This window comes from Somniosus microcephalus, chromosome 15 (assembly GCF_052327205.1).
Source record: "Somniosus microcephalus isolate GS21.2 chromosome 15, FLI_Smic_1.0, whole genome shotgun sequence".
Lineage (NCBI taxonomy): Eukaryota > Metazoa > Chordata > Chondrichthyes > Squaliformes > Somniosidae > Somniosus > Somniosus microcephalus.
In genome coordinates this window covers 111,318,343-111,344,971 of record NC_141001.1, presented here as the reverse complement: position 1 = coordinate 111,344,971, position 26,629 = coordinate 111,318,343, and the positions used below count along the sequence as shown (strand labels likewise).

Sequence of the window (26,629 nt, the reverse complement as noted above, 5' to 3'; positions counted from 1 at the left end):
TCCTCACTGGCCTACCACTCTCCCTCCTCAGTGCTACCACATACGGCCCGTTGCTGCTGCTACTCTCGTTCCGGCTCACACGCCATGCACCACCGAGCTGCCCCTCTTTCACATCTGAGCAAAGTCTATTTAAATACAACATTGAATTTTTTGCTGCCTAAAACTTACTGTAAAATCTACTGCAGTGGAAACAGAATGTGACCATTTCTCCCACTCAGTGAACTGCTGCCACAAGTGAGAAAATACAACAATCATTCGAATATAATCAAATATTTTATTATAGAACAACACCACGCAATTTTCTACAATTTTGCTTTTAAATCTATGCAAAAGTCAAGACAGAAATTTAATACAGTAGTTGCTCTATCACCACCGCCCCCCCCAAGAAAAGCAACACAGAAGTTTAGGCCATTCAGCCCATCGGGTCCGTGCCGCTTCTTTACCGGTCTAATCCCACGATTTTAAGTATGGCCGTTCCTAAGCCAGAAAAACTGGCTCACGTTGACTCTGTTATAGCACCTATTTATTGGTAACTGAAGTTGAAGATTTGCAACTGTATGAGGTATGTAGGCAGTGTGGATGTGGTCCTGACCAGTACTGCAAGAATGGCCTGCAATGTTCTGGTACAAATTCTTTAAACGGTTGGGTATGCTGCTGCTGCTTCTATTTGGAGAATTGAGCTTGGAGCTTCGATTCACAGCATGCAGGAGAAACTATTATGAGAGCTAATACAAGGTTACTGCTGTAGCGTTGCCTCTGACAGTGCACTTGCCAGTAGAGTAAATGGAGAGATGCCAGGCCCAGCGCTGGCAGATATAAACAGCTGCTGGCACTGGCACTTTGGCGGGGTTTGCTGGTTTGGGGCTGGGAATGAGTTAGCCCATTCAGTCCAGCAATGGGCTCTCTGTACAGACCTTCCCCTGGTACCTGGGCAGGTTCCAGCCAGACTGGCAAAGCCCAGCTTGGAGCAACAGTGAATCTCACACGTGCAAGTTATCCACTGTTGCTGAATTCATCTTGCATTGTGGCATTATAAGCGTGGCAGATTCAGCAGCTTATATTCCAACGGAAAGGGTTCTGTAACATAAATGGCCCAAAAAACTGAAGATGTATCAAACTTTTAATAAAACACTGACGATAAAAATGTTGAAGTCGTGGGGAATACTCAATGTATAAAGACAGGAACATTGGAAGCAAAAATTGGTTATGGCATCCCGCACACTCAATCTTCCCATAGTATGCACAATGTGCCCACCAGACCCTAGGACAGAACCCAAGGAGCCCTGCCCAGCACCAAGCCAGGACAATGATCAATTTAAACCTAAAGCTGATTTTTTTTCACCCTTTGCCAATGATTGCCCTGTGATCTCTGACAACAGCAGCACATGCACTTCTTGAGGCTACAGTAGTGTAGTGGTTATGTTACTGGACTAATAATCCAGAGAATCACAGCATGGCAGTTTGAGAATTTGAATTTGGTTTTTTTTTAAATTCCGGAACTAAAAAGCTGGTATCAGTAAAAGTGACCACCAAGCTGTCAAATTGCCTTAAAAACCCAATTGGTTCACTGATGTCCTTTAGGGAAGGAAACCTTCCGTCCTTACCCTGGTCTGGCCTGTATGTGACTCTGGTCCCAGAGCAATGTAGTTGACTCTTAACTGCGCTTTTCGTAGGGCAAATGACTTACTGCCTGTTCTTGATTTGTATACGTCTTCTCCCCATGTTTAACTTTTGCCATATAAAAGTTCTTCCAGTTGTCAACACTGGATCCTTAGGCTTTGTCCTGAAGTTGTCTCCTGACTAAAAGTTTATGCTCAGAATCAGGGTCTGATAGTCAGAGAGAGGGAGCACAAAAGTACAGTTCTCCAGGTATTGACTCATCTATAAGACCCTGTATAGCCTGTGAAAGGGGCATTATCCACAGCCAAGTTAAACTGCTAAACGTGAAATGGGTTTGGGGTTCACAGTGGACCACATCTGCATGTTATTACAGGCAGTGTGTGCGCACATGAAACAAGATAAGGGCCTTTGCATCATGCAAACCGGCTCCTTCTCCCACCACCGGTCAACCAGGTGCTCCAGGCATCAGCGCGGTCCCGACTTCTTTCTGTTGTGGTAGTTAGCAATCAGCTGCAGCCTGCCTGAGACACCCTCAATCGTCATCACCATACTACCAGCCTTTGCTCCTTTCATCTCAAGCCTTCATGAGAACCTCGCCGTCCGTGACTCCACGACTCTCTGACACCACACATGCACCTCATGTTATCTTTGTAAACAGTTCCAATAATGAGTACAGTACATGGTTTTCAAATATCGGCATCACTTTATTCAGTCGCCAAGTGCTTGTGAAGTCTCTGGTTGGAAAACATCTGCTGGTTTTGAGTTGTATTTTTTAATTAAAGTCTGTGACTAAGAACTAAAGCATTGCTGTCTACTTCATTCATCGGGGGGACGCTCTTTTGGGACTTTCTTGCAGGAAACCAAATTCATGTGGAGGCCAAACCTATAAAATACAAATCTACATTAGTATCATCAGCCTTATTAGTTACCTGTGTAGTTACTCCTTCACTATAGAATCATAGAAATTTACAGCACAGGAGGAGGCCATTTGGCCCATCTTGTCCGTGCTGGCTGACGAGCTATCCAGCCTAATCCCACTTTCCAGCCTTTGGTCCATAGCCCTGTAGGTTACGGCACTTCAAGTGCATATCCAAGTACTTTTTAAATGTGATGAGGGTTTCTGCCTCTACCACCCTTTCAGGCAGTGAATTCCAGACCCCCACCGCCCTCTGGGTGAAACAATTTCTTATTTTAAATCTATGCCCCCTGGTTATTTACCCTTCTGCTAATGGAAATAGGTCCTTCCTATCCACTCTATCTAAGACTCTCAATTTTATACACCTCAATTAGGTTTCACCTCAGACTCCTCTATTCCAAAGAAAACAACCCCAGCCTATCCAATCTTTCCTTATAGCTAAAATTCCCCAGCCCAGGCAACATCCTCGTAAATCTCCTCTGCACCCTCTCTAGTGCAATCATATCCTTCCTGTAATGCGGTGACCAGAACTGCACGCAGTATTCTAGCTACGGCCTAACTAGTGTTTTATACAGTTCAAGCGTAACCTCCCTACTCTTGTAAGTATCCCGTATGCTTTCTTAACCACCTTATTTACCTGTCCTGCTACCTTCAGGGATCTGTGGACATGCACTTCAAGGTCCCTCTGATCCTCTGCACTTCTCAGTATCTTACCATTTATTGTGTATTCCCTTGCCTTGTTAGCCTTTCCCAAATGCATTACCTCACACTTCTCTGGATTTAATTCTATTTGCCATTGCTCTGCCCACCTGACCAGTCCATTGATATCTTCCTGCAGTCTGCAGCTTTCTTCTTCATTATCAACCACATGGCCAATTTTTGTATCATCAGCAAACTTCTTAATCATACTTCCTACATTCAAGTCCAAACCATTGATATATACCACAAAAAGCAAAGGACCAGTACTGAGCCCTGCGGAACCCCACTGGAAACGCCCTTCCAGTCACAAAAACACCCTTCGACCGTTACCCTTTCTTTTCTGCTCTCAGCCAATTTTGGATCCAACTTGCCACTTTGCCTTGGATCCCATGGGCTTTTACTTTCACGACCAGTCTGCCATGCGGGACCTTATCAAAAACCTTGCTAAAATCCATATAGACTACATCAAATGCACTACCCTCATCGACCCTCCTTGTTACCTCCTCAAAAAATTCAATCAACTTAATCAGACACGACCTTCCCTTAACAAATCCATGCTGACTGTCCCCGATTAATCCATGTCTTTCTAAATGAAGATTTATCCTGTCCCTCAGAATTTTTCCCAATAATTTTCCCACCACTGAGGTTAGGCTCGGTCTATCCCTTTCTCACTTTTTAAACAACGGTACCACGTTAGCAGTCCTCCAGCACCACACTTGTAGCCAGAAGTCAGTGTACCCTTGACAAATCTTAATGTAATTATCCAGTGATGTAATGTAGGTACTATGATAATCCAAGCTATCCTATCGTAAGCAATAGCCCGGAATTTGCAGTCCCGATGATGGCGAACTGACAGCGATCGCCGTCATTTCATCTTTGATACTGACCGCAACTTCAGGATCTAGTGCAGCCTGACGGGGAAATTCTGAAGTTGCGGTCAGTCAATCACTGCTCCGACACTGGCTGCACTGTGGAACCAACCCCCCCCAGAGCCGGCAATCAGTGAAATCACTGATCTGATGCAAACTTCCCCTTTTCTGAACAAATATTGCTGTTAAAAACCCAGTTACACCTCATTTGAATAGGTCTAACTTTTTATGGGGTTTCTAATGTCGATCTGAGTATTAACTACTGATAAACAACCATTCTGGCCCTGAAAAACTAAGTTTCTATTAGACATTCCACCAATTTCTCAATTAAATTAAAAATTATTAGATTTTTAAATTAATAAAAAAGTTTTAAAGTTTGTTCATATTTTAGCTTCTACCTTAACCCAATGTGTATATCCTAATCTTTATTTTGCTCTCTAATTTTTTTTTAAAGTGATTGACTATTAGTGCTTTCTATTTCCTGGTTCCCTGTCTGAGAATTCCATATTTAGATTGGCTGCTTAGACAGCTTGTTGACATCACAGCAGCTCGCGCTATGGGATTCCCACTATACTACGTTGATTTCAGCTGCATGTCGGAAAAGCCGAACTTCTCCCCACAACGATCACGAGCTCTTTGCCGCTGGCCCCAAGGTAAGCTTTCCACAAACGCCTTTGCTTCGCCACTGACCACAAGATCCGGGCCATCGTGTCTTGGGCTGCTGTTGTTTACCTTTAAACATACTCGACCCCGAATCAGTGCATAAGGAACTGGTCCATAAGTCCTGGAATCGGTGGAATTCTGGAGGTTGTCACCTTCTAACCAAACATGACCTTTTGGCACCTAACGCAAATTTAAAAAATGATTTTTTTTTGGAGGGTTTTAAGATACACAAATACAACTAGAAACAAAATCTATACAAGAAAATAAAATGGCTTTTGCTTATTTTTAGTCGGTATTATAACTGCACTAAACTGATGCCTCATAAGCTGGCTGGCACAAGGTGTATTTTCATACAGAGAGGTGGCTGTGGCCTGTTCAAATTAACTGCACAGATTAGTGGTGCCTGCAGCATCCGCACCAGGCTAGGTCCCCAAACCGCAACTGTTAGACTGCGAAATAATGACCTCGGCTGCTGATAAAACAGAAGGACTGTACCTGATGAATCTGCTGCTGAACATGTCAGGGAGGTGACTCGGAAGGCCATTTCATTCCCGTGGAGCTCTGCCCTTTTTTAAATGAGCATACAACCTTTCGGGTTATTCCTGGTGAAGGTGTTTCATTTACAGGCCACTCGGCTATGAGGTAACAACAGACTAACTGTTGTTATCAGGTGTTATTCTTCCACACCCAGGAAAGGTTTAAGCACTGAAGTGCCTTGTTTAAAAATTGCTGAAGTTTAAAATATGACATGGGACAGTTGCACAGGGACAAGAGCATGCCAGCATATTAGATGTGATTTGATTTGCACGCAATTGTAATCATGTATGCCCTTTGTTTTTAAAATAATGCAGTAAATTCCAGTTTCAGTGGCCAAGGTGTGAAAGACTACTCGCAATGTTTAGCTCTCATTACAGCAAAAAAAAGACTTGCGTTTATATAGCGTCTTTCACGACCACCGGACGACTCAAAGCGTTTTACAGTCAATGAAGTACTTTTGAAGTGTTGTAATGTGGGAAACACGGCAGCAAATTTGCGCACAGCAAGCTCCCACAAACAGCAATGTGATAACAAAAACTGGTTATCTGGTCATTGGTTGGTTGAGGGATAAATATTGGCCAGGACAAAGGGATAACTCTCCTGCTCTTCTTCGAAATAGTGCCATGGGATCTTTTACGTCCACCTGAGCGAGCAGACGGGGCCTCGGTTTAACGTCTCATCCGAAAGACGGCACCTCCGACAAGTATAGTTCAGACAGCTGATGATACTAGAAAATTGTCACTCTTAATACTTTGGATAGAATTCGCATTGTGTCGTCAAACCTTCCTCCCGTCTTAAGTTCAGGTCATCTGAACTCCCCTGTTTACAATACAGCCCTGTAACTCACTCCAACAGATGCAACAGCATCTGTGTGGACAAACGACCGGCAGAGGAGAGAGGTGGGAAAGGAATTCCTTTCCCTTGAACACTGACTTATGTTAGTACCTTTGCAAATTGTTTGCAGTGCAGTTTACTTACGAATTAGTTACCTCGATCTGCAGCCGAAACACACATCAATCTGCTAATTTTTCACAAGAAGGGTGCCACTTTAATACAAGTATATATATTTGGAAGAAAATGCATTAAAACAAGATTGGCCAGTGAGCCCAGATAGCTTTTATTTATTTTTTGCTCGCAAGTTTCCCCTGTTTCAATTTCATGGACCTGAATGCTTGGAATGAGATGTTGCCTCAAGGAAGGTTAAATCCTAAATCAGAACACGAACGTCTGTTAGTATCGGCAATTTGAGATGTATCCACATTAATGGGAACACGCCCTATGTAGATCACAAAGACAAAAGGTTTCGACACTCCTGTGTTAAAAACTATGGCCTGAATTTTAATCGGGAGATGGGTTGGGAGCTGGGGGGAGTTCAGAAGCGGTAGGGAAATCGGGAAAACGGGCTTCCCATGGGCCCTCTGAATGTAACGGCAGGGCCTGATTTGTATTGGATACCTCGGTTTCCCTCCGGCAGCCAGATGGGGAGGCGGGAGGGTGGGATCGCGTGGGGGGAGGTCGGAGGAGCACGGGTAGGGCCGGAGGAGGGGGTCAGGACCGATCAAGGGCCGGGGCGCATCGGGAACCGGAGTGGCTGATCGGAGGAGTTGGGGGGGGGGGGGTACGCCAGGTAAGCATTGGAGACATGCCAGCCAAATTTTTATATTTAAATGGGTGACCCAGCTCTTGGGAGGGGCTGGTTGCCCGTCCCCGACGGGTGGAGGCGGGTTGGGGTCGGGATTCAGACTTTTAACAATTTAACTTCCCACCTGACCCCAACCCCCCATTTTTGGGGGTTAAAATTCCCCCCATGTCTAGAGTTTAGTAAAACATAGAAACATAGAAGATAGGAGCAGGAGTAGGCCATTCGGCGCCTTGAGCCTGCTCCGCCATTCAATGGCTGATCATCCAAATTCAGTACCCTGTCCCTGCTTTCTCCCCATATCCCTTGATCCCCTTTAGCCTTAAGAAATATATCCAACTCCTTCTTCAATATATTTAATGAATTGGCCTCTACTGCCTTCTGTGGTAGAGAATTCCACAGGTTCACCACGATCTGGGTGAAGAAATTCCTCCTCATCGCTGTCCTAAATGGCTTACCCCTTATCCTTAGACTGTGACCCCTGGTTCTGGACTCCCCGACCATCGGGAACGTCCTTCCTGCATCTAGTCTGTCTAGTCCTGTTAGAATTTTATAAGTTTCAATGAGATCCCCTCGCATTCTTCTAAACTCCAGCGAGTACAAGCCCAATCGACCCAATCTCTCCTCATACGTCATTCCTGCCATCCCAGGTATCAGCCTGGTGAATCTTCGCTGCACTCCTTCCATGGCAAGAATATCCTTCCTCAGATAAGGCGACCAAAACTGCACATAATACTCAAGATGTGGTCTCACCAAGGCCCTGTACAACTGCAGCAAGACATCCTTGTTCCTGTACTCAAACCCTCTCGCTACGAAGGCCAACATACCATTTGCCTTCTTATCCGCCTGCTGCACCTGCATGCTTACTTTCAGCGACTGGTGCACAAGGACGCCCAGGTCTCGTTGCACTTCCCCTTCTCCCAATCTATTGCCATTCAGATAATAATCTGCCTTCTTGTTTTTGCCACCAAAGTGGATAACCTCGCATTTATCCACGTTATATTGCATCTGCCATGCTTCTGCCCAATCACCCAACCGTTTATTCCAACTCTTTGCTTTCTGTCTGCCAACCAGTTCTCTATCAATATCTTGCCTCCAATCCCATGTTCTCACCAAGGCCCTGTACAAATGCAGCAAGACATCCTTGTTCCTGTACTCAAACCCTCTCGCTACAAAGGCCAACATATCATTTGCCTTCTTAACCGCCTGCTGCACCTGCATGCTTACCTTCAGCGACTGGTGCACAAGGACACCCAGGTCTCGTTGCACTTCCCCTTCTCCCAATCTATTGCCATTTAGATAATAATCTGCCTTCCTGTTTATGCCACCAAAGTGGATAACCTCACATTTATCCACGTTATATTGCATCTGCCATGTTTCTGTCCAATCACCCAACATGTCCAAATCATCCTGGAGTTTCTCGACATTCTCCTCACAGCACACACGCCCACCCAGCTTTGTGTCGTCTGCAAATTTGGAGATATTACATCTAGTTCCCTCATCCAGATCATTAATATATATTGTGAATAGCTGGGGTCCAAGGACCGATCCCTGCGGTACCCCACTAGTTATTGCCTGCCATTCGGAAAAAGACCCGTTTATTCCAACTCTTTGCTTTCTGTCTGCCAACCAGTTCTCTATCCAAGTCAATACCTTGCCCCCAATCCCATGTGCCTTAACTTTACATGCTAATCTCTTATGTGGGACCTTATCGAAGGCCTTCTGAAAGTCCAGATACACCACATCCACTGGTTCTCCCTTATCTATTTTACCAGTTACATCCTCAAAAAATTCCAGTAGATTAGTCAAGCACGATTTACCTTTTGTGAATCTATGCTGACTTTGTCCGATCCGGTCACTGTTTTCCAAGTGCTCTGCTATTACATCTTTTATAATGGACTCTAGCATTTTCCCCACTACCGATGTTAGGCTTACCGGTCTCTAATTCCCCGTTTTCTCTCTACCACCTTTTTTGAACAGTGGGGTAACATTAGCTACCCGCCAATCCATGGGTACTGTTCCAGAGTCTATCGAATTTTGGAAGATGACCAGCAATGCATCTGTCATAAATCGAAACTTCTACAAGGAAGTACTACTGAACGGCCAGCTGAGGGCGCCGCCCGAGGAGTGTAAATACTAGGGCGTGGGCCTAGCTTGGCCAGAGACAGTCAGGAAACAGGAAGCTTGTGGCTACTAACTAGACCTCCATGTTTTGTTACAAGTCAATTAAAGCCTTGCTTTATGTACAACCAAGTGCATAGTGAATCTTTAATTACGTCAGCATCTACTATTTCTAGGGCCACTTCCTTAAGTACCCTAGGATGTAGATTATCAGGCCCTGGGGATTTATCAGCCTTCAATCCTGTCAAGTTCTCGAACACCATTTCCCTACAAATACTGATTTCTTTCAGTTCCTCCCTTTCATTAGGCCCTATGTTCCCTGACATCTCTGGGAGTTTATTGTGTCCTCCTTTGTGAAGACAGAACCAAAGTACGTATTTAATTGGTCTGCCATTTCTTTGTTCCCCATTATAAATTCCCCTGATTCTGACTGCAAGGGGTCTACGCTTGACTTCACCAATCTTTTTCTCTTCACATATCTATAAAAGCTTTTACAGTCAGTTTTTATGTTCCCTGCAAGCTTACTCTCATACTCTATTTTCCCCCTCTTAATTAATCCCTTTGTCCTCCTTTGTTGAATCCTAAACTGCTCCCGATCCTCAGGTTTACTGCTTTTTCTGGCCAATTTATATGTCCTCTCCTTGGATCTTATGCTATCTCTAATTTCCCTTGTTAGCCACGTTGTCACCTTTTTTGTTTTATTTTTATGCCAAACTGGGATGAACAAATTCTGTAGTTCATCCATGCGATCTTTGAATGTTTGCCATTGCCTATCCACCATCAACCCTTTGAGTGACATTCCCCAATCAATCCTACCCAACTCGCGCCTCATACCATCGTAGTTTCCTTTATTTAAATTCAGGACCCTAGTCTCTGAGTCAACTACTTCACTCTCCATCTTAATGAAGAATTCTATCATATTATGATCGCTCCGACCCAAGGGGCCTCGCACAACAACATTGCTAATTAATCCTTAAAAAGACCAGGCTAGTGCGAGCAAGCACTGAGTGCGAGTCAGCAGAGAGTGCTGTGAGTTTGGGTAAGTGTGAGAGTTCTTGAATTGTTATTTCTCTTTAAATCATTCTTGATAAGATTACTTAAGCAGTTTAAGTAAAGGGGAAAAGTTAAATATTTGGGATTCTGTTGGTTTAAGAAGAGTAAAACAAGGTTACACTGCAGTAGGAGTAAATTGGCACAGCAGGCAGTGGAAACCAGTTTTCTAACCAATCAGCAGGGGTGACTCATTTGGCTGTAAACAAACAAACAGTATAAAAAGACCAGGCTAGTGCGAGCAAGCAGTGAGTGCGAGTCAGCAGAGAGTGCTGTGAGTTTGGGTAAGTGTGAGTTAGGGTAAGTGGGGTGTTAGGTGCTCTTTTCAAACTTTAACTCTGTGGGTTGTAGTTAATAAGGCCTTTCTGGTGCAGAGTGACTGTTGGTAAACCATTTAACTGGTGTAATTAAAGGGATTGATTTAATTTAAATCCAATTAATTAAAGGGGATACTAGCATCTAAAATCGGGCAGAGGGTGTCCATAACTAACAATAAAAAATTTAATTAATTACATAGAATGGAGCAGGTGATGTGTTACTGTTGCGAGATGTGGGAGCCGGTGGACCCCATTGAGGCTCACGGTGATTACGTCTGTGACAAGTGTCTGCTGCTACAGGAACTCCAGCTCCGTGTTGATGAGCTGGAGTCTGAGCTTCAGACACTGCGACACATCAGGGAGGGGGAGAAGTACCTGGACTCTGTGTATCAGGAGGTGGTCACACCTATGAAGTTAATTAATTCAGATGTAGCCCATGGTCAGGGACAGGACAGTGTGACTACGAGTGAGGCAGGTACGGGGATCCAGGAGGTAGAGCTGGAGGAGCCGCAGCCCTTGCTCTTGTCCACCAGGTTCGAGGTTCTTACTCCCTGTGGGGACAGGAGCAGGGACTGCAGGGAGGATGAGCAACCTGGCCACAGCACCATGGAACGGGGGGCCATTCAAGAGGGGGGAGTAAATAGAAATGTTGTAGTGGTAGGGGATAGTATTATTAGGGGGATAGATAGAGTTCTCTGCAGCCGAGAGCGAGAGTCCTGAAGGCTGTGTTGCCTACCCGGTGCCAGGGTTAAGGACATCTCCTCTGGGCTGGAAAGAAACTTGCAGTGGGAGAGGGTGGATCCAGTTGTCGTGGTCCATGTTGGTACAAACGACGTAGATAGGACTAGGAAGCCGGTTCTGTTAAAGGAGTATGAGCAGCTAGGGGTCAAATTAAAAAACAGAACCTCAAGGGTAATAATCTCTGGATTATTACCTGAGCCACGAGCGAATTTGGCTAGGACAAATAAAATTAGAGAGTTAAATGCGTGGCTCAAAGACTGGTGTGGGAGAAATGGGTTTTGCTTCCTGGGACACTGGCACCAGTACTGGGGCAGGAGGGAGCTGTTCCGTTGGGACGGGCTTCACTTGGCCAGTGCTGGGACTAGAGTCCTGGCGGATCATATAACTAGGGCTGTAGAGAGGGCTTTAAACTAACTAGTGGGGGGGAGGTTCCTAGAGAGCAAATAATAAAAATGACAACAGAGAAGGTCATAGACTTAGGTAGCAGTGGGGAAATTAAAAACCAGAGCGTGTCAGGAAGGGGCAGAAGGTATGGAGTAAAAGGTAAAGTAATAAAAAGGGCAAAAGCAGGAACTAAGTGTCACAAAACATATTTGAAAGTTCTCTATCTGAATGCACATAGCATTCGTAACAAAATAGACGAGTTAATGGCACAAATAACTACATATGGGTATGATCTTGTGGCCATTACAGAAACATGGCTGCAGGGTGACAATGCCTGGGAATTAAACATACCAGGTTATTTAACGATCAGGAAGGACAGGCAGGAAGGAAGGGGAGGTGGGGTGGCTATGTTAATAAAGGAAGGAATCACTGTAATACAGAGAAATGATATTGGGGCAAAAGATCAGGATAATGAAACAGTTTGGGTGGAGATAAGGAATAATAAGGGGAAAAAACCACTAGTGGGCGTAGTCTATAGGCCTCCGAACAGTTGCAACTCTGTTGGACGGAGTATCAATCAGGAAATAGTTGAGGCTTGTAATAAGAGAACATCTATAATTATGGGGGATTTTAACGATCATATTAATTGGACAAATCAAATTGGGCAGGGCTGCCTTGAGGATGAGTTCATTGAGTGTATTAGGGATGGGTTTCTTGAGCAGTATGTAACTGAACCGACCAGGGGGCAAGCAACCTTAGATCTGGTCCTGTGTAACGAGACAGGATTAATTAAAAATGTCCTAGTAAAGGATCCCCTTGGAATGAGTGACCATAACATGGTTGAATTCCATATTCAATTAGAGGGTGAGAAGGTTGGATCTCAAACAAGCGTGCTAAGCTTGAATAAAGGAGACTATGAAGGTATGAGAGCGGAATTGAGTAGAGTGGATTGGGAAAATAGATTAAAGGGTAAGACGATACATGATCAGTGGTGTACATTTAAGGAGTTATTTTACAACTTCCAAAAAATATATATTCCACTGAGAAGAAAAGGGTGTAAAAGAAAAGACAGCCATCTGTGGCTAAGTAAAGAAATTAAGGATAGTATTCGACTAAAAACAAGGGCATATAAGGTAGCCAAATCTAGTGGGAGGATAGAGGATTGGGAAAACTTTAAAAGACAGCAAAAAATAACAAAAAGATTGATTAAGAAAGGGAAGATAGATTATGAAAGTAAATTAGCAAAAAATATAAAAACAGATACAGTAGTAAGAGTTTTTATAGTTATATAAAAAGAAAAAGGGTGGCTAAAGTAAATGTTGGTCCCTTAGAGGATGAGACCGGAAAATTAATGGTGGGAAATAAGGAGATGGCAAAAACACTGAATGAATATTTTGTATCAGTCTTTACAGTAGAAGACACTAAGAATATCCCAACACTGGACAAACAGGGGGCTATAGGGGGGGAGGAGCTAAACACGATCAAAATCACTAAGGAAGTGGTACTCGGTAAAATAATGGGACTCAAGGCGGATAAATCACCTGGACCTGATGGCTTACATCCTAGGTCTTGAGGGAAGTGGCGGTAGGGATTGTGGATGCATTAGTAATAATTTTCCAAAACTCCCTGGACATTTGGATAATCATAATTTAATAGGACAAAGTCAGCATGGTTTTATGAAGGGGAAGTCATGTTTGACAAATTTGCTGGAGTTCTTTGAGGAAGTAACATATAGGGTGGATAAAGGGGAACCAGTGGACGTAGTATATTTAGACTTCCAAAAGGCATTTGACAAGGTGCCACACAAAAGATTATTGCTTAAGATAACAAAATCACGGGATTGGGGGTAATATTCTGGCATGGATAGAAGATTGGCTATCTAACAGAAGGCAGAGAGTTGGGATAAATGGTTCATTCTCAGACTGGCAATCAGTAACTAGTGGTGTTCCGCAGGGGTCAGTGCTGGGTCCCCAACTCTTACAATCTATATTAACGATTTGGAGGAGGGGACCGAGTGTAACATATCAAAGTTTGCAGATGATACTAAGATGGGAGGGAAAGTAGTGAGTGAGGAGGACATAAAAAACCTGCAAGGGGACATCAACAGGCTAAGTAAGTGGGCAGAGATTTGGCAGATGGAATACAATACTGGAAAGTGTGAGGTTATGCACTTTGGCAGGAAAAATCGTACAGCAAGTTATTATCTTAATGGCAAGAAACTGGAAAGTACTGAAGTACAAAGGGATCTGGGGGTCCTGGTGCACGAAACTCAAAAGGTTAGTATGCAGGTGCAGCAAGTGATTAAGAAGGCCAATGGAATGTTGGCTTTCATTGCGAGGGGGATAGAATATAAAAATAGGGAGGTATTGCTTCAGTTGTAGAAGGTATTGGTGAGACCGCACCTGGAATACTGCATACAGTTTTGGTGTCCATACTTAAGAAAAGACATACTTGCTCTCGAGTCAGTACAAAGAAGGTTCACTCGGTTAATCCCGGGGATGAGGGGATGGACATATGAGGAGAGGTTGAGTAGATTGGGACTCTACTCATTGGAGTTCAGAAGAATGAGAGGCGATCTTATTGAAACATATAAGATTGTGAAGGGGTTGGATCGGGTGGATGCGGGGAGGATGTTCCCGATGATGGGTGAAACTAGAACTAGGGGGCATAGTCTTAGAATAAGGGGCTGCTCTTTCAAAACTGAGATGAGGAGGAACTACTTCACTCAGAGGGTGGTAGGTCCATGGAATATGCTGCCCCAAAAAGCTGTAGAAGCTACATCATTACATAAATTTAAAACAGAAATAGACAGTTTCCTAGAAGTAAAGGGAATTAAGGGTTACGGGGAGCGGGCAGGAATTTGGACATGAGTCTAGGTTCGGATCGGTCATGGCCCTGTGGGTAGCGGAGCGGGTCCAGGGGCCGTGTAGCCTGATCCTGCTCCTATTTCGTGTGTCTAATTCTGTTAGATTCAGGAGATGGTTCTGTGATAGTAGATTGGCGGTTAGGATCAGATCAGCCATGATCTTATTAAATGGCGGAGCAGGCTCGAGGGGCCGATTGGCCTACTCCTGCTCCTATTTCTGATGTTCTTATTACATAATACCCAGTCTAAGATGGCCTGATCTCTAGTTGGTTCCTCGACATATTGGTCCAGGAAACCATCCTGTATACACTCCAGGAATTCCTCCTCCACAGTATTGTTAGTAATTTGGTTAGCCCAATCTATATGTAGATTAAAGTCACCCATGATAACTGCTGTGCCCTTATTGCACGCTTCTCTAATTTCCCTTTTAATGCCATCCCCAACCTCCGCATTACTGTTTGGAGATCTATATACCACTTCCACTAATGTTTTCTGCCCCTTGGTATTTCTCAGTTCTGCCCATACAGATTCCACATTATCAGAGCTAATATCCTTCCTTACAATTGTATTTATCCCCATTTTAACCAGCAATGCTACCCCACCTCATTTTCCTTTTTGCCTATCTTTCCTGAATATTGAATACCCCTGGATGTTGAGTTCCCAGCCTTGGCCACCCTGGAGCCATGTTTCCGTAATGCCAATCATATCATATTCGTTTACCTCTATTTGCGCAGCTAATTCATCCACCTTATTACGAATGCTCCTTGCATTAAGACACAAAGCCTGCAGGCTTGTTTTTTTAACGCTCTTAGATCTTTTAGAATTATTATTTACTGTGACCATGTTTGATTTAAACCCTTGATTTCTCTGTCTGCCACTTTTGTTTTTTCTCCTTCCTGTCTTTTGCTTTTATCCTTGTTTCCCTTTCCTCTGTCTCCCCGCTCAGGTTCCCAACCCCCTGCCATTTTAGTTTAAACCCTCCCCCAGAGCAGTAGCAAACACTCCCCCTAGGATATCGGTCCCGGCCCTGCCCAGGTGCAAACCATCCGTTTTGTACTGGTCCCACCTCCCCCAGAACCGGTTCCAATGTCCCAGGAATTTGAATCCCTCCCCCTGGCACCATTCCGCTAGCCACATATTCAGCTGAAATATCCTTCTATTTCTACTCTGACTAGCATGTGGCACCTGAGATTACTACCTTTGAGGTCCTATTTTTTTAATTTACCTCCTAACTCCCTATATTCAGCTTTTAGGATCTCATCCCGGTTTTTACCTATATCGTTGGTACCTATACGCACCACGACAACTGGCTGTTCACCGTCCCCTTCCAAAATGTTCTGCAGCCGCTCTGAGACATCCTTGACCCTTGCACCAGGGAGGCAACACACCTTCATGGAGTCTCGTTTGCAGCCGCAGAAACGCCTATCTATTCCCCTTACAATAGAATCCTCTATCACTATAGCTCTCCCACTATTTTTCCTCCCGTCCTGTGCAGCAGAACCACCCCGGTGCCAGGAAGTTGGCTGCTGCTGCCTTCCCCTGGTAAGCCATCCCCCCCATCAGTATCCAAAGTGGTATATCTGTTTCAGAGGGGGATGGTCACAGGGGACTCCTGCACTACCTGCCTGCGCCTACTACTAAAGTTGTTGGAAGGACCAAAATCTTGGCCCGGATTTTCAGGGGCCTATGACTGCATACACACACGTACGCGGTCGTAAGTGCCCTGCAAATTCCGGGTTTCTGCATGCGATGCTCATGCGCAAAAAGCACGGAACGTACGAACCTGAAGGAAATGGACATTCGCTGGCGCAGGGTTGTCTGCCCAGCGAATGCCCACGAAACTCTTACGCCTGGTAAAAGCAGGCGTAAGGCCTTCTTTTACCAGCATAAGGCTTTAAATGATTAAATAAATATTAAAATAACATTTTTTTAAAAACATTCAAAAACCTTTAAAATTAGTTTAGGATATTTTTGATCCCTTTAAAAACGTTTAGTTATTTTTCAAAAAATTTAATTTTTGTTTAATTAAATTGTATTTTAATTAATTTTAAACATTTAAAATGTGTGATTATTTATTTTTATTTAGGTTGTGTGAAAATGTATTTTTTTTTAAGGAGATTCCTATTCTGCTTATGGGGATTCCGTACATAAATGGGATCCCCATAAGCACAATGGGAATCTCCCTTTTTGATTGGTTGGGCTGGGCCCACGTGATCCCAGGGACGCTTGCGAACCGCCTGCGCCCGAGATACGTGGGCCTCTACGCAGGTGTACGCCCGCAGGCCCAGGAGCACGAGTCTTCGTAGGTCCGGGACCATCAGGTAAGTACGGATTTTATTTGCGGTTCGGAGGCATTCGCCCGCGGGAAGCCTCCGAACGCAATTTCAGGTCCATCGTATTTTGTGCTCAGTCTGAAAATACCATATAGTACAATACAGTCTATAAATATCGCATATGGCAGATATGATAGATCAATGTGCAAACTGATTTAAAAATCAAGGCCTAGAAATTCGGTAGGCTTAGCGCCGCTTTTGAGGCGCTAGAGGGCCTAGCGCCGGAGTTATGGCCAGTTTGGAAATTGAGTGGGTCCCTAAATCGGCGTTAGGCCGTTAGCGCTGCGCCGGCACCGATGACGTCATCGGTGTGCGCAGCGTCCCGGTTGCCATGGTAACCCGCCCGAACTCCGAAATTGACTTGCGGCCGCCTCGCCCGTGGCAGCCGCAAGCAACGTTCTGGCAGAGGTGCCTTACTGGACTTTGCGCCGGCGCATTAAAGGCCCCGCGGCGGCCGGCCGCTTTCCCGCCGGCCGCAGCTCCCTCCCCGGACTTCTCCCCCCCCCACCCCGCCGGGACAGATGCAAGCCCGGCACTTGTCCGAGGTGCCGGGCTCATTTTTACAATGATTTTCGCGGGCCGCGGCCGGGTGCAGGCAGCTCCTCCTTAAGGGAAGGAGGAGGCCTGCACTTCCCGAACCTGCCGCACCGCAGCGGGCGCCGCAGCGCCGGAATAGCGCCGCAATTCAGCGCGTAGCGCCAGTTTTCAGGCGCAAACAGCTTTCAGCAGCGCCGGCAGCCGTTTGGGCGCAGAACTAGTGAATTTTTGGCCCGCCCAGCGCGACTTAGCTCCGGCACTAACTTCCGGCGATAAAGCCGTCGCTGCGCCAAAACCCAATTTCTAGGCCCAAGATTATTAATAATAAACATGATAAACATCAGTTTTTCGCAGAATACTCAAAAGATGGTTTACACCTTAAACCTACACTGGAATTCTGGTGAATAAAATCCAGCAAACTGGTTGAGAAGTGTTTTTAAAAAAAAAATGTTTTAATACAAAGGGAAAATTTTAATGACAGGTAGAGAATGCTCATTACAGCCTAATTGAACAGTTAAGGACTGAGGGGGGATTGTAACAGTCATAAAACGAAAATAAGCGTGCCTTGGGTGATGCAGTGTGTTAGTGCTTTGACAAGCTGCTGCCTGGGCTGTTTGAACTGAGTTCTCAAGTTACAGACAGTCCCATTTTCACCTGGGATGCCTGGGAGAGATACCGAGCAAAAGGCAACCTGCAGCATTTTTGCTTACTAGCTGGTTCAAAGTGTGGCGACAGGTCACCCGAGTGTCTTGTTGGTCACGGAATCATTTGTGTCAAAGCAAGAACTCGAGAGGGAGAAAACGATCAGACAAAAAAATCATGCAAGTACAGCCGCTAACCCATCAGTTTGTAACAGGAACCTATAGTATAAAGACAGGAAAGGTGTGATTGGGTAACATTTAAATACGTTTTCTAAGATAGTGTTCACGGCTGTCCATTTTACATCAGCATTATTTTTAATGGGTTCATGACTCCAGTAAAATAGCAAAGTAACGTCATATGCACGGCATTAAGAGTCCAGCTGCTATTATCGCCAACAATAAACTCTGGCTTCATTTTTTTTAAGGTTTTAAGAACAGAAAATATTTGAATGCAGATTAAAGGTTATGTTTCAGTGTGAACTTTCATCAGAGCTCAGTTCTGAGCTTCTGTTACAAGGACATGGACGTAGCCTTACCCTTCCAGCAGTTACGTAAAAATTATTTATTTAAAATAGTCAAATCAGCACTCCCTCAATCCAAGTAATTCCCCCCTTTGCATCTGGGTCGTCACTGGCCTGAGACAGAGAGATGCAATAGTGGGCCAGTTTTGTCTTCTGAATATAGAATGTGTGGAGATTATTTTAGATTTGTGTTGCAACAGTTTTCAGTTCATTAATTAACAAGATGTTTGGGAGTTAGATTCCCATTAAAATACTGTTAAGTTGTATTGAAATTCTTACAACCACTTTTGATATTTATAATATCTGCAATTTTTTAAGTGTAAATATTTTTGATTTGAAACTCACTACTCCAGGATCATCCTGGATTGCAAAGATAATCCCCGGCTTCTTTTCTCCGCTACCAACCATCTCCTTAAACCTCTCTACTCTGCCCCGTCCACCCTCACCTCCAACAAGTGCGAGGAGCTCATGGACTCCTTTATCGTTAAAACTGAGACCATCCTTTCTGCTGACTCTTCCACATCCCTCCCTTCCCCTTGTCCACCAAGCCAGGCTTCCCCCGAGGTTCTCCCCTGCCCTAGTCCTGAACCCCACATCTTTTTCTAGTTTCTCTCCTTTCTCCCCTCATGCCCTCTCCGAGCTCACCTTGTCCATGAGACCCACCTCATGCTCTTTCAATTCTATTCCCATAAAACTGCTGACAACCCTACTTCCCTTCCTGACCACCGTGCTAGCTGACATTGTGAACGGTTCCCTCTCCTTAGGACAGGTAAGCAAAAGCTTGGTCAAAGAGATAGGTTTTAAGGAGTGTCTTAAAAGGAGAGAGGTGTAGAGAGGTTTAGGGAGGGAATTCCAGAGCATAGGGCGTAGGCAGCTGAAGGCACAGCCACCAATGGTGGAGCAATTAAAATCGAGGTTGCGCAAGAGGCCAGACTTGAAGGAGCGCAGAGATCTCGGAGGGTTGTGGGGCTGGAGGAGTTTAGAGATGAGGAGGGGCGTGGCCATGGAGGGATTTGAAAACAAGGGTGAGAATTTTAAAATTGAAGTGTTGCTGGACTAGGAGCCAATGTAGGTCAGTGAGCACAGGGGGTGATGGATGAACAGGACTTCAAGGCTATCTGTGAGCTGTCAGTTTGTGGAGGCTATGTCAGTCCCTTTGAAGCTGTTGATCAATTTTTGTTGCATTTCTTAGGTTGCCAGGTATGCAGCAGGATGCAAGGTCATCCTATGCCCTGTTTGCACTGCCAAGCTCAGATCAAACTGACTGCAGAATGCACTGCACAGTAAACTTGGCAGTGGCACTATAAAACCCACATGAAAACTCACTTCTCCAGCTATGAATTTCATACTGGTATCAATGTATAAACAGGGGACTAGTTTAACAGCAGATTGAGCCTTTGATATACTTGTCTCCGAATAACAGGGGACACCAGTGTAGTGACTTAATCCTCTGGTGTCCTCACTCTACACTAGTGGAACTAGATCTAAACAGTGGGAGGTCTGCAGTGATTATAGGTTGCGGTGCTTCCTTTAGTACTTAGAATGAGTACCAGGACTAGAAATTCAAGTGTGCCCAAAAACCAGGAGCGCGGGGAACGATTCCCGCCTTGATCTGTCACTTCCCACCCCGCACCATCCTACCTGCCTCCATGGAGCTGGAGGGGCTGTCCCATCACCAGATTGAATGATTCCCCGCTGGAATATCCCTTGTGGCTAGCTGCTGGTCATGCACATCCTGTGAAGCTATGGCAGTGGAGCGGGACCAGCCACGAGGAAATTCACTGTGCCCGTCTGCTTTTTTGGCAGAAGCAGGGTGACCCATACCTGGTGGAGCAGCCGAGATACGAGGAGGACACAGCTCCGAAGACAAGTCCAGCGAGGAAGAATTTGCAAGGTAAGCGATAGATTCTCAGGTGACCAATATAACGGAATATGCAGCGTCATCCTTGAACTTCAATTTCAGCACCTTCATACCCAAGTCAGTTGTATAAAACTATAGCTTTCAATGTCTGTCATTGGCACCCCCAGCAAAGCAGAGATATCAAGCCGTTAAGTAACCGCAGGAACATACTGCAGCGATTGTCATGTGACTGAATGTCAAGTGACTGAACCTCCAACCAGATTCGACAACCCTAACTACTGTCTGCAAAAGGTTTGGGGGTAGCTTTTCCTTTTCAGCACGGAGACTCTGAGACTTAAGAGTTTGGCAGGGCGGAAGTCTATAAACGCAAAATTGGGCACAAGCTGATCACAAGTTTCTATTCCATCATCTTAATGGACAGAAAATCGTGAGCAGTTTGTGCCGGATTTTGCAATGAGAGCTTCCACCCACCAAGCTTTGCCCTGGTGCTGAAGAGGCAGGTGTACCCCATATTCTTTTTAAACAATGTAGAGAGTCGATGTCCTGATGGATGTGGGTGTCCAATTAGCATATATCTTTTGGGTTAGAAATGTAGTCCTAAGATCCCCTGTTTGTCGATCTTTATTGTCCTCTTCAGCTATTTGCACCTTCCTCCAATTCGTGCAGGGAAGGTACCATCTTGTGCAGCATATTCTCTCCCTGTCATGCTAATTGTATAGCAACAAAACAGTTAGAAGGGAGAAGCCTATTTGACACAAGCATAACTGCAAACTGTGCTTGTACTTTGAAAGTATCAGAAATGAACAGCAAAGAACAGACATACTCTCAAACTGAACATACATGAAAATTAGCACCTTTTTTTTTAGTAAAGGCACATTACTTCTCTCAGAAAACTGTAAGAAATGCCATTGCATTCCAAAATGAACCGGTGTTTCACTAATGTTGTCACTGTTGGTAGTGCTGACATAGAAGCATACTGAGATGTCCACAGAGCAGATTTTATTGATAATTTACGCCTGTGGAAGTGGGAAGGCTGACTCATTTTGCAGTTAATGTGCACTAGCAGTCTTCTGATGTGTTAGGTGCAAAGCAAACCACATGTTACAGCTTTTTCAGTCTGAACAGAAACAAAATAATTAGAATATTTCTAATTAATAAACCGGAGACAAATTCATTTACTTGAGAAGAGGATAGCAAGTTTCGACACTTTCAGTCTGTAGTAGTAATTTACAAAGTGTATCTGAGGGACTTGCATTATCGCTCAGTGTTGCAGCACACGATAGTGATGTTACTTAATGCTGTAAACTGTGACTAAACAAGAACAGCGGGGATGCAATTCTGAACTGCATGCCACACAGAGTTCTACATTAGCACTATTTCAGTGGTAAAAGGCATGGGCACTTGTCCCATTTGAAACTCCAAGCAGTTTGTATTCTTTTAGAATATTGTATAACACTGCATGTTTGAGTCAACATTACGGTCCTGTTAAATTAATTATGTAGAATTCGCAGCACAGAAACAGACCATTTGGCCCAACAGGTCCATGCCAGTGTTTATGCTCCATCCACCCTACTTCAAATAACCCTATCAACGTATCTTTCTATTCCTTTCTCCCTCATGTGTTTATCTAGCTTCCCCTTAAATGTATCTGCATTATTCGCCTCAACCACTCCCTGTGGTAGCGAGTGCCACATTCAAACCACTCTCTGGGTAAAGAAGTTTCTCCTGAATTCCTTATTGGATTTATTAGTGACTATCTTATATTTGTGATCCCTAGTTTTGGACTGTCCCACAAGTGGAAACATCTTCTCTACATGTACCCAAGATGCATGTTGTAATTTAAGAACGTAAGAAATAGGAGCAGGAGTAGGCCATTTGGCCCCTCGAGCCTGCTCCGCCATTTAATGAGATCATGGCTGATCTGATCTTGGGCTCAGTTCCATTTCCCTGCCCGCTCCCCATAACCCTTCACTCCCTTATTGTTCAAAAATCTGTCTATATATATTCAATGACCCAGCCTCCACGGCTCTCTGGGGCAGAGAATTCCACAGATTTACGACCCTCTGAGAAGAAATTCCTCCTCATCTCAATTTTAAATGGGCGGCCCCTTATTCTGAAACTATGCCCCCTAGTTCTAGATTCCCCCATGAGGGGAAACATCCTCTCTGCATCTACCTTGTCGAGCCCCCTCAGTATCTTATATGTTTCAATAAGATCACCTCTCATTCTTCTAAACTCCAATATAGTATAGGCCCAGCCTGCTCAACCTTTCTTCATAAGACAACCCTTCCATCCCAGGAATCAACCTCGTGAACCTTCTCTGAACTGCCTCCAATGCAAATATATCCCTCCTTAAATAAGGAAACCAAAACTGTACACAGTACTCAAGGTGTGGTCTCACCAATACAATGTACAGTTGTAGCAGGACTTCCCTGCTTTTATACTCCAACCCACTTGCAATAAAGGCCAACATTCCATTTGCCTTCCTGATTACTTGCTGTACCTGCATGTTAACTTTTTGTGTTTCATGCACAAGGACCCCCAGGTCCCTCTACTGCAGCATTTTGTAATCTCCATTTAAATAATAATTTGCTTTTTTCTTTTTCTTACCAAAGTGGACAACCTCACACTTTCCCACATTATACCCCATCTGCCAAATGTTTGCCCACTCACTTAGCCTGTCTATATCCCTTTGCAGATTCTCTGTGCCCTCTTCACAACTTGCTTTCCCACCTATCTTTTTATCATCAGCAAATTTGGCTACATTACACTCGGTCCCTTCATCCAAGTCATTAATATAGATTGTAAATAGTTGAGGCCCCAGCACTGATCCCTGTGGCACCCCACTAGTTACCATTTGCCAACCGGAAAATGACCCATTTATCCCGACTCTCTGTTTTCTGTTAGTTAGCCAATCCCTTATCCATGCTAATATATTACCCCCAACCCTGTGAGCTCTTATCTTGTGCAGTAACCTTTTATGTGACACCTTATCGAATGCCTTCTGGAAATCCAAATACACCACATCCACTGGTTCCCCTTTATCAACCCTGCTCGTTAAATCCTCAAAGAACTCCAGCAAATTTGTCAAACATGATTTCCCTTTCATAAAACCATGCTGACTCTGCTTGACTGTATTATGATTTTCTAAATGTCCTGCTATTGCTTCCTTAATAATGGACTCCAGCATTTTCCCAATGACAGATGTTAGGCTAACTGGTCTATAGTTTCCTGCTTTCCGTCTACCTCCCTTCTTAAATAGTGGCGTTACATTTGCGGTTTTCCAATCTGCTAGGACCTCTCCAGAATCCAGAGAATTTTGGTACATTGCAACCAATGCATCCACTATCTCTGCAGCCACTTCTTTTAAGACCCTAGGATGCAGGCCTTCAGGTCCAAGGGACTTGTCCACCTTTAGTCCCATTATTTTACCGAGTACTTTTTCTTTACTGATAGTGATTGTTTTAAGTTCCCCATAATTTGGATTAGCATTCACGAGCTGACCCCCCAGTGTTTACACGGCTAGATCTGGCTTCATTCTCCTGGCAGCAGACCTGTAGGCCCAGCATTTTGTGGGTGTACGAGTCCGCCACCAGGATAAGGGAGCTGGATTTAGTCAACGCTGGGAGTCAGCTCATGGATGCCGGTCTCCCAGGGTCCAATTAGAACAAGGCCAACATTAAAAGGGACTTTGAGTGCGTTCGCAGTTATTTTAACCCTCCCATATCAAATTCCTGTCCCTGTTTATTAACAATTAACAGCCTACAGTAGTACAGCATAGGCTCCGACAATGAGAATATGTCACGTCTGCTTGCTCTGTCCTCTGTTCTGCAAAAAGCTAGTTAATGATAAAAAAAAATGTTTCCAAGATGAAGCTTCAAGGGTTAGAGCAAGATGACAAGGTCATTAATTTATTAGACTTCAAAAGGGGTCATTAGAATTTTCATGAAAGATCTGGCCTGCTGTCACAGGCTCAGCATGAACAGGACGGCCATACAATGATCAGCGTCCTGGGGCCTGCACCAAGGCTAGACCTGCCAGTAGGCCTGTGAAGAACCAAATGGTAATTGATTGTGACATCAATTATGAATAATCTCATCACTTTATCAGAGTGGGCTTGTCACAGCTCTAATTAAGCCCACAGTTCTCTATACATGAATGCTGGAACAACACATTATATTCTAATAATGGACATCAAGAACCAGCTAAAGTCTCTTTTCATGTTCTGCAACGTAATGATCTAGACCTACAAATGACAAGGACCTCTAATTACCTATATGTGATGTGCATTATCATTGCTGCAAATCAGAGGTTAAATACTGGAAAAAAATTGAGCGATGAATTAGGTCCAAAGGGTAGCACCACCGTCAGTATTAGACGGTAGCCTCAGGCTTAGAGATAACTACAGTACGCAGTCTCTTAATGGGAACGCTGTAGCACGCAAAATGTTTCATTTATCCAATCATTCCTATTAAGCAAATGCCATTAACAGTGCATGTATTGATTGGCAGTAATGTACACTAAGTACTTGAGAAATTAAGTCATTAGCCCATCTTCAGCCCAAGTTTTTATTAGGTGATACGTGGGTGGTACACTGGCTCATTGAGCTCCTTAGAACAGGGATCTACTGCTTTTTTTAATTCGTTCACGGGATGTGGGTGTCGCTGGCAAGGCCAGCATTTATTGCCCATTCCAGGCTGATACCTGGAATGGCGGGAATGACCTACGAAGAGAGATTAAATAGTTTGGGCTTGTACTCACTGGAGTTTAGAAGATTGAGAGGGGATCTCATCGAAACATATAAAATTATGGCAGGCCTGGACAGGCTGAATTCAGAGAGAATGTTTCCAATGGCCAGGGAGCACAGAACCAGGGGCCACAGTCTAAAAATAGCGGGCAAATCATTTAAAACAGAGATGAGGAAGAATTTCTTCACTCAAAGAGTGGTGAGCCTGTGGAATTCCCTGCCACAGAGGGCTGTGAAGGCTAATTCAATAAATATTTTCAAGAGAGAATTGGATATATTTCTGAAGGCTAAGGGGATTAAGGGTTACGGAGAAAAGGCGGGGACGGGGTACTGAACTGGTAAGATCAGCTATGATCTCAGACGAGGATCAGCCATGATCTCATTGAATGGCGGAGCAGGCTCGAAGGGCCGAATGGCCTACTCCTGTTCCTATCTCTATGTTACTATGTTACTAATTGCCCTTGAACAACTGAGTGACTTGTTGGGCCATTTCAGAGGGCAGTTAAGAGTCAACCACATTGCTGTGGGTCTGGAGTCACATATAGGCCAGACCGGGTAAGGACGGCAGATTTCCTTCCCTAAAGGACATTAGTGAACCAGATGTTCACAATTTTATGACAATGCGGTAGTTTCATGGTCACCATTACTGATACTATCTTTATAGGTTATAAGAGAGTAGGAACATTCTGTTCATTCATACTAACTAGGACTCCTCTCTCTATGGCAAATCTAATCAGCAGTGATCACGAATGGTTAACTGCTAGTGCATGTACATTAAATCTTTGCTGGAGAATGTACACTTTCATACACAGTAATAGATCAATTCCTGTGTTACACAGAAGTGGGACTAGAAAAGCTTCAGACCTACTCTAACATGTTCCAGCAATTTCTCCGTTTGAATGGATAAGGAAGCTATATCTGAGCAATAACTCCTTAAAACCCACAGTATTATTGTAAAGTGGACCGCAGCGTGCATTTACTGTTCCATCATGTCACACGCTGGCAACTCACTTTTTGCTTGGCTCAAAGAAGAAATCCAAATTCTGCAACTATTTTTTAAATTCATTCTCATGATGTGGGCGTCGCTGGCAAGGCCGGCATTTATTGCCCATCCTTAGTTGCCCTGTACAGCTGAGTGGCTTATTAGGATACTTCAGAGAGCAGTTAAGAGTCACCCAAATTGATGTGGTACTGGAGTAACACATAGGCCATACCGGCTAAGGATGGCCGGTTTCCTTCTCTTAAAGGACATCAGTGAACCAGTTGGGTTTTTACAACAATCCAACAGTTTCATGGTCACTTTTACTGAAACCAGCTTTTTATTTCTTGATTTAAAAAAAAAAACTGAATTCAAATTCTCAAACTGCCACAGAAGAGCAGCTGTTTTTGCATATCATCTGATACTCGTGTTATATTTCTGATTATTCTAAGATAGGGGGCAGTGCCACATGCAGTCGGCATGGTTGGCTGAGGTAGATTTATTTATTTATAACTGATTTTTAGTGGAAATCTTCCCCTTGGGGTGTTACTGGGTGTAAGGATCCAGTTTAACTATAGAATTGGGAAT

The 26,629-nt window shown here is 44.3% G+C and overlaps 1 protein-coding gene across 6 annotated transcripts in view; it reads right to left on the bottom strand.

The window, feature by feature from the left end:
- Positions 1 to 2,303: 2,303 nt before the first annotated feature.
- immp1l (inner mitochondrial membrane peptidase subunit 1) overlaps positions 2,304 to 26,629 on the bottom strand; it is a 180,933-nt gene continuing 156,607 nt past the window's right edge. For 2 of the 6 annotated variants that reach the window (XM_086008288.1, XM_086008289.1), the window contains one exon: positions 20,785 to 21,022. In XM_086008288.1, coding sequence (XP_085864414.1) covers positions 20,834 to 21,022 — 189 coding nt within the window. In that variant the 3' untranslated portion in view covers positions 20,785 to 20,833. Of the gene's footprint in view, positions 2,504 to 4,836; positions 4,948 to 20,784; positions 21,023 to 26,629 lie in introns of those variants that run through there. The other 4 variants (XM_086008285.1, XM_086008287.1, XM_086008290.1 and 1 more) reach the window with 3 other exon arrangements.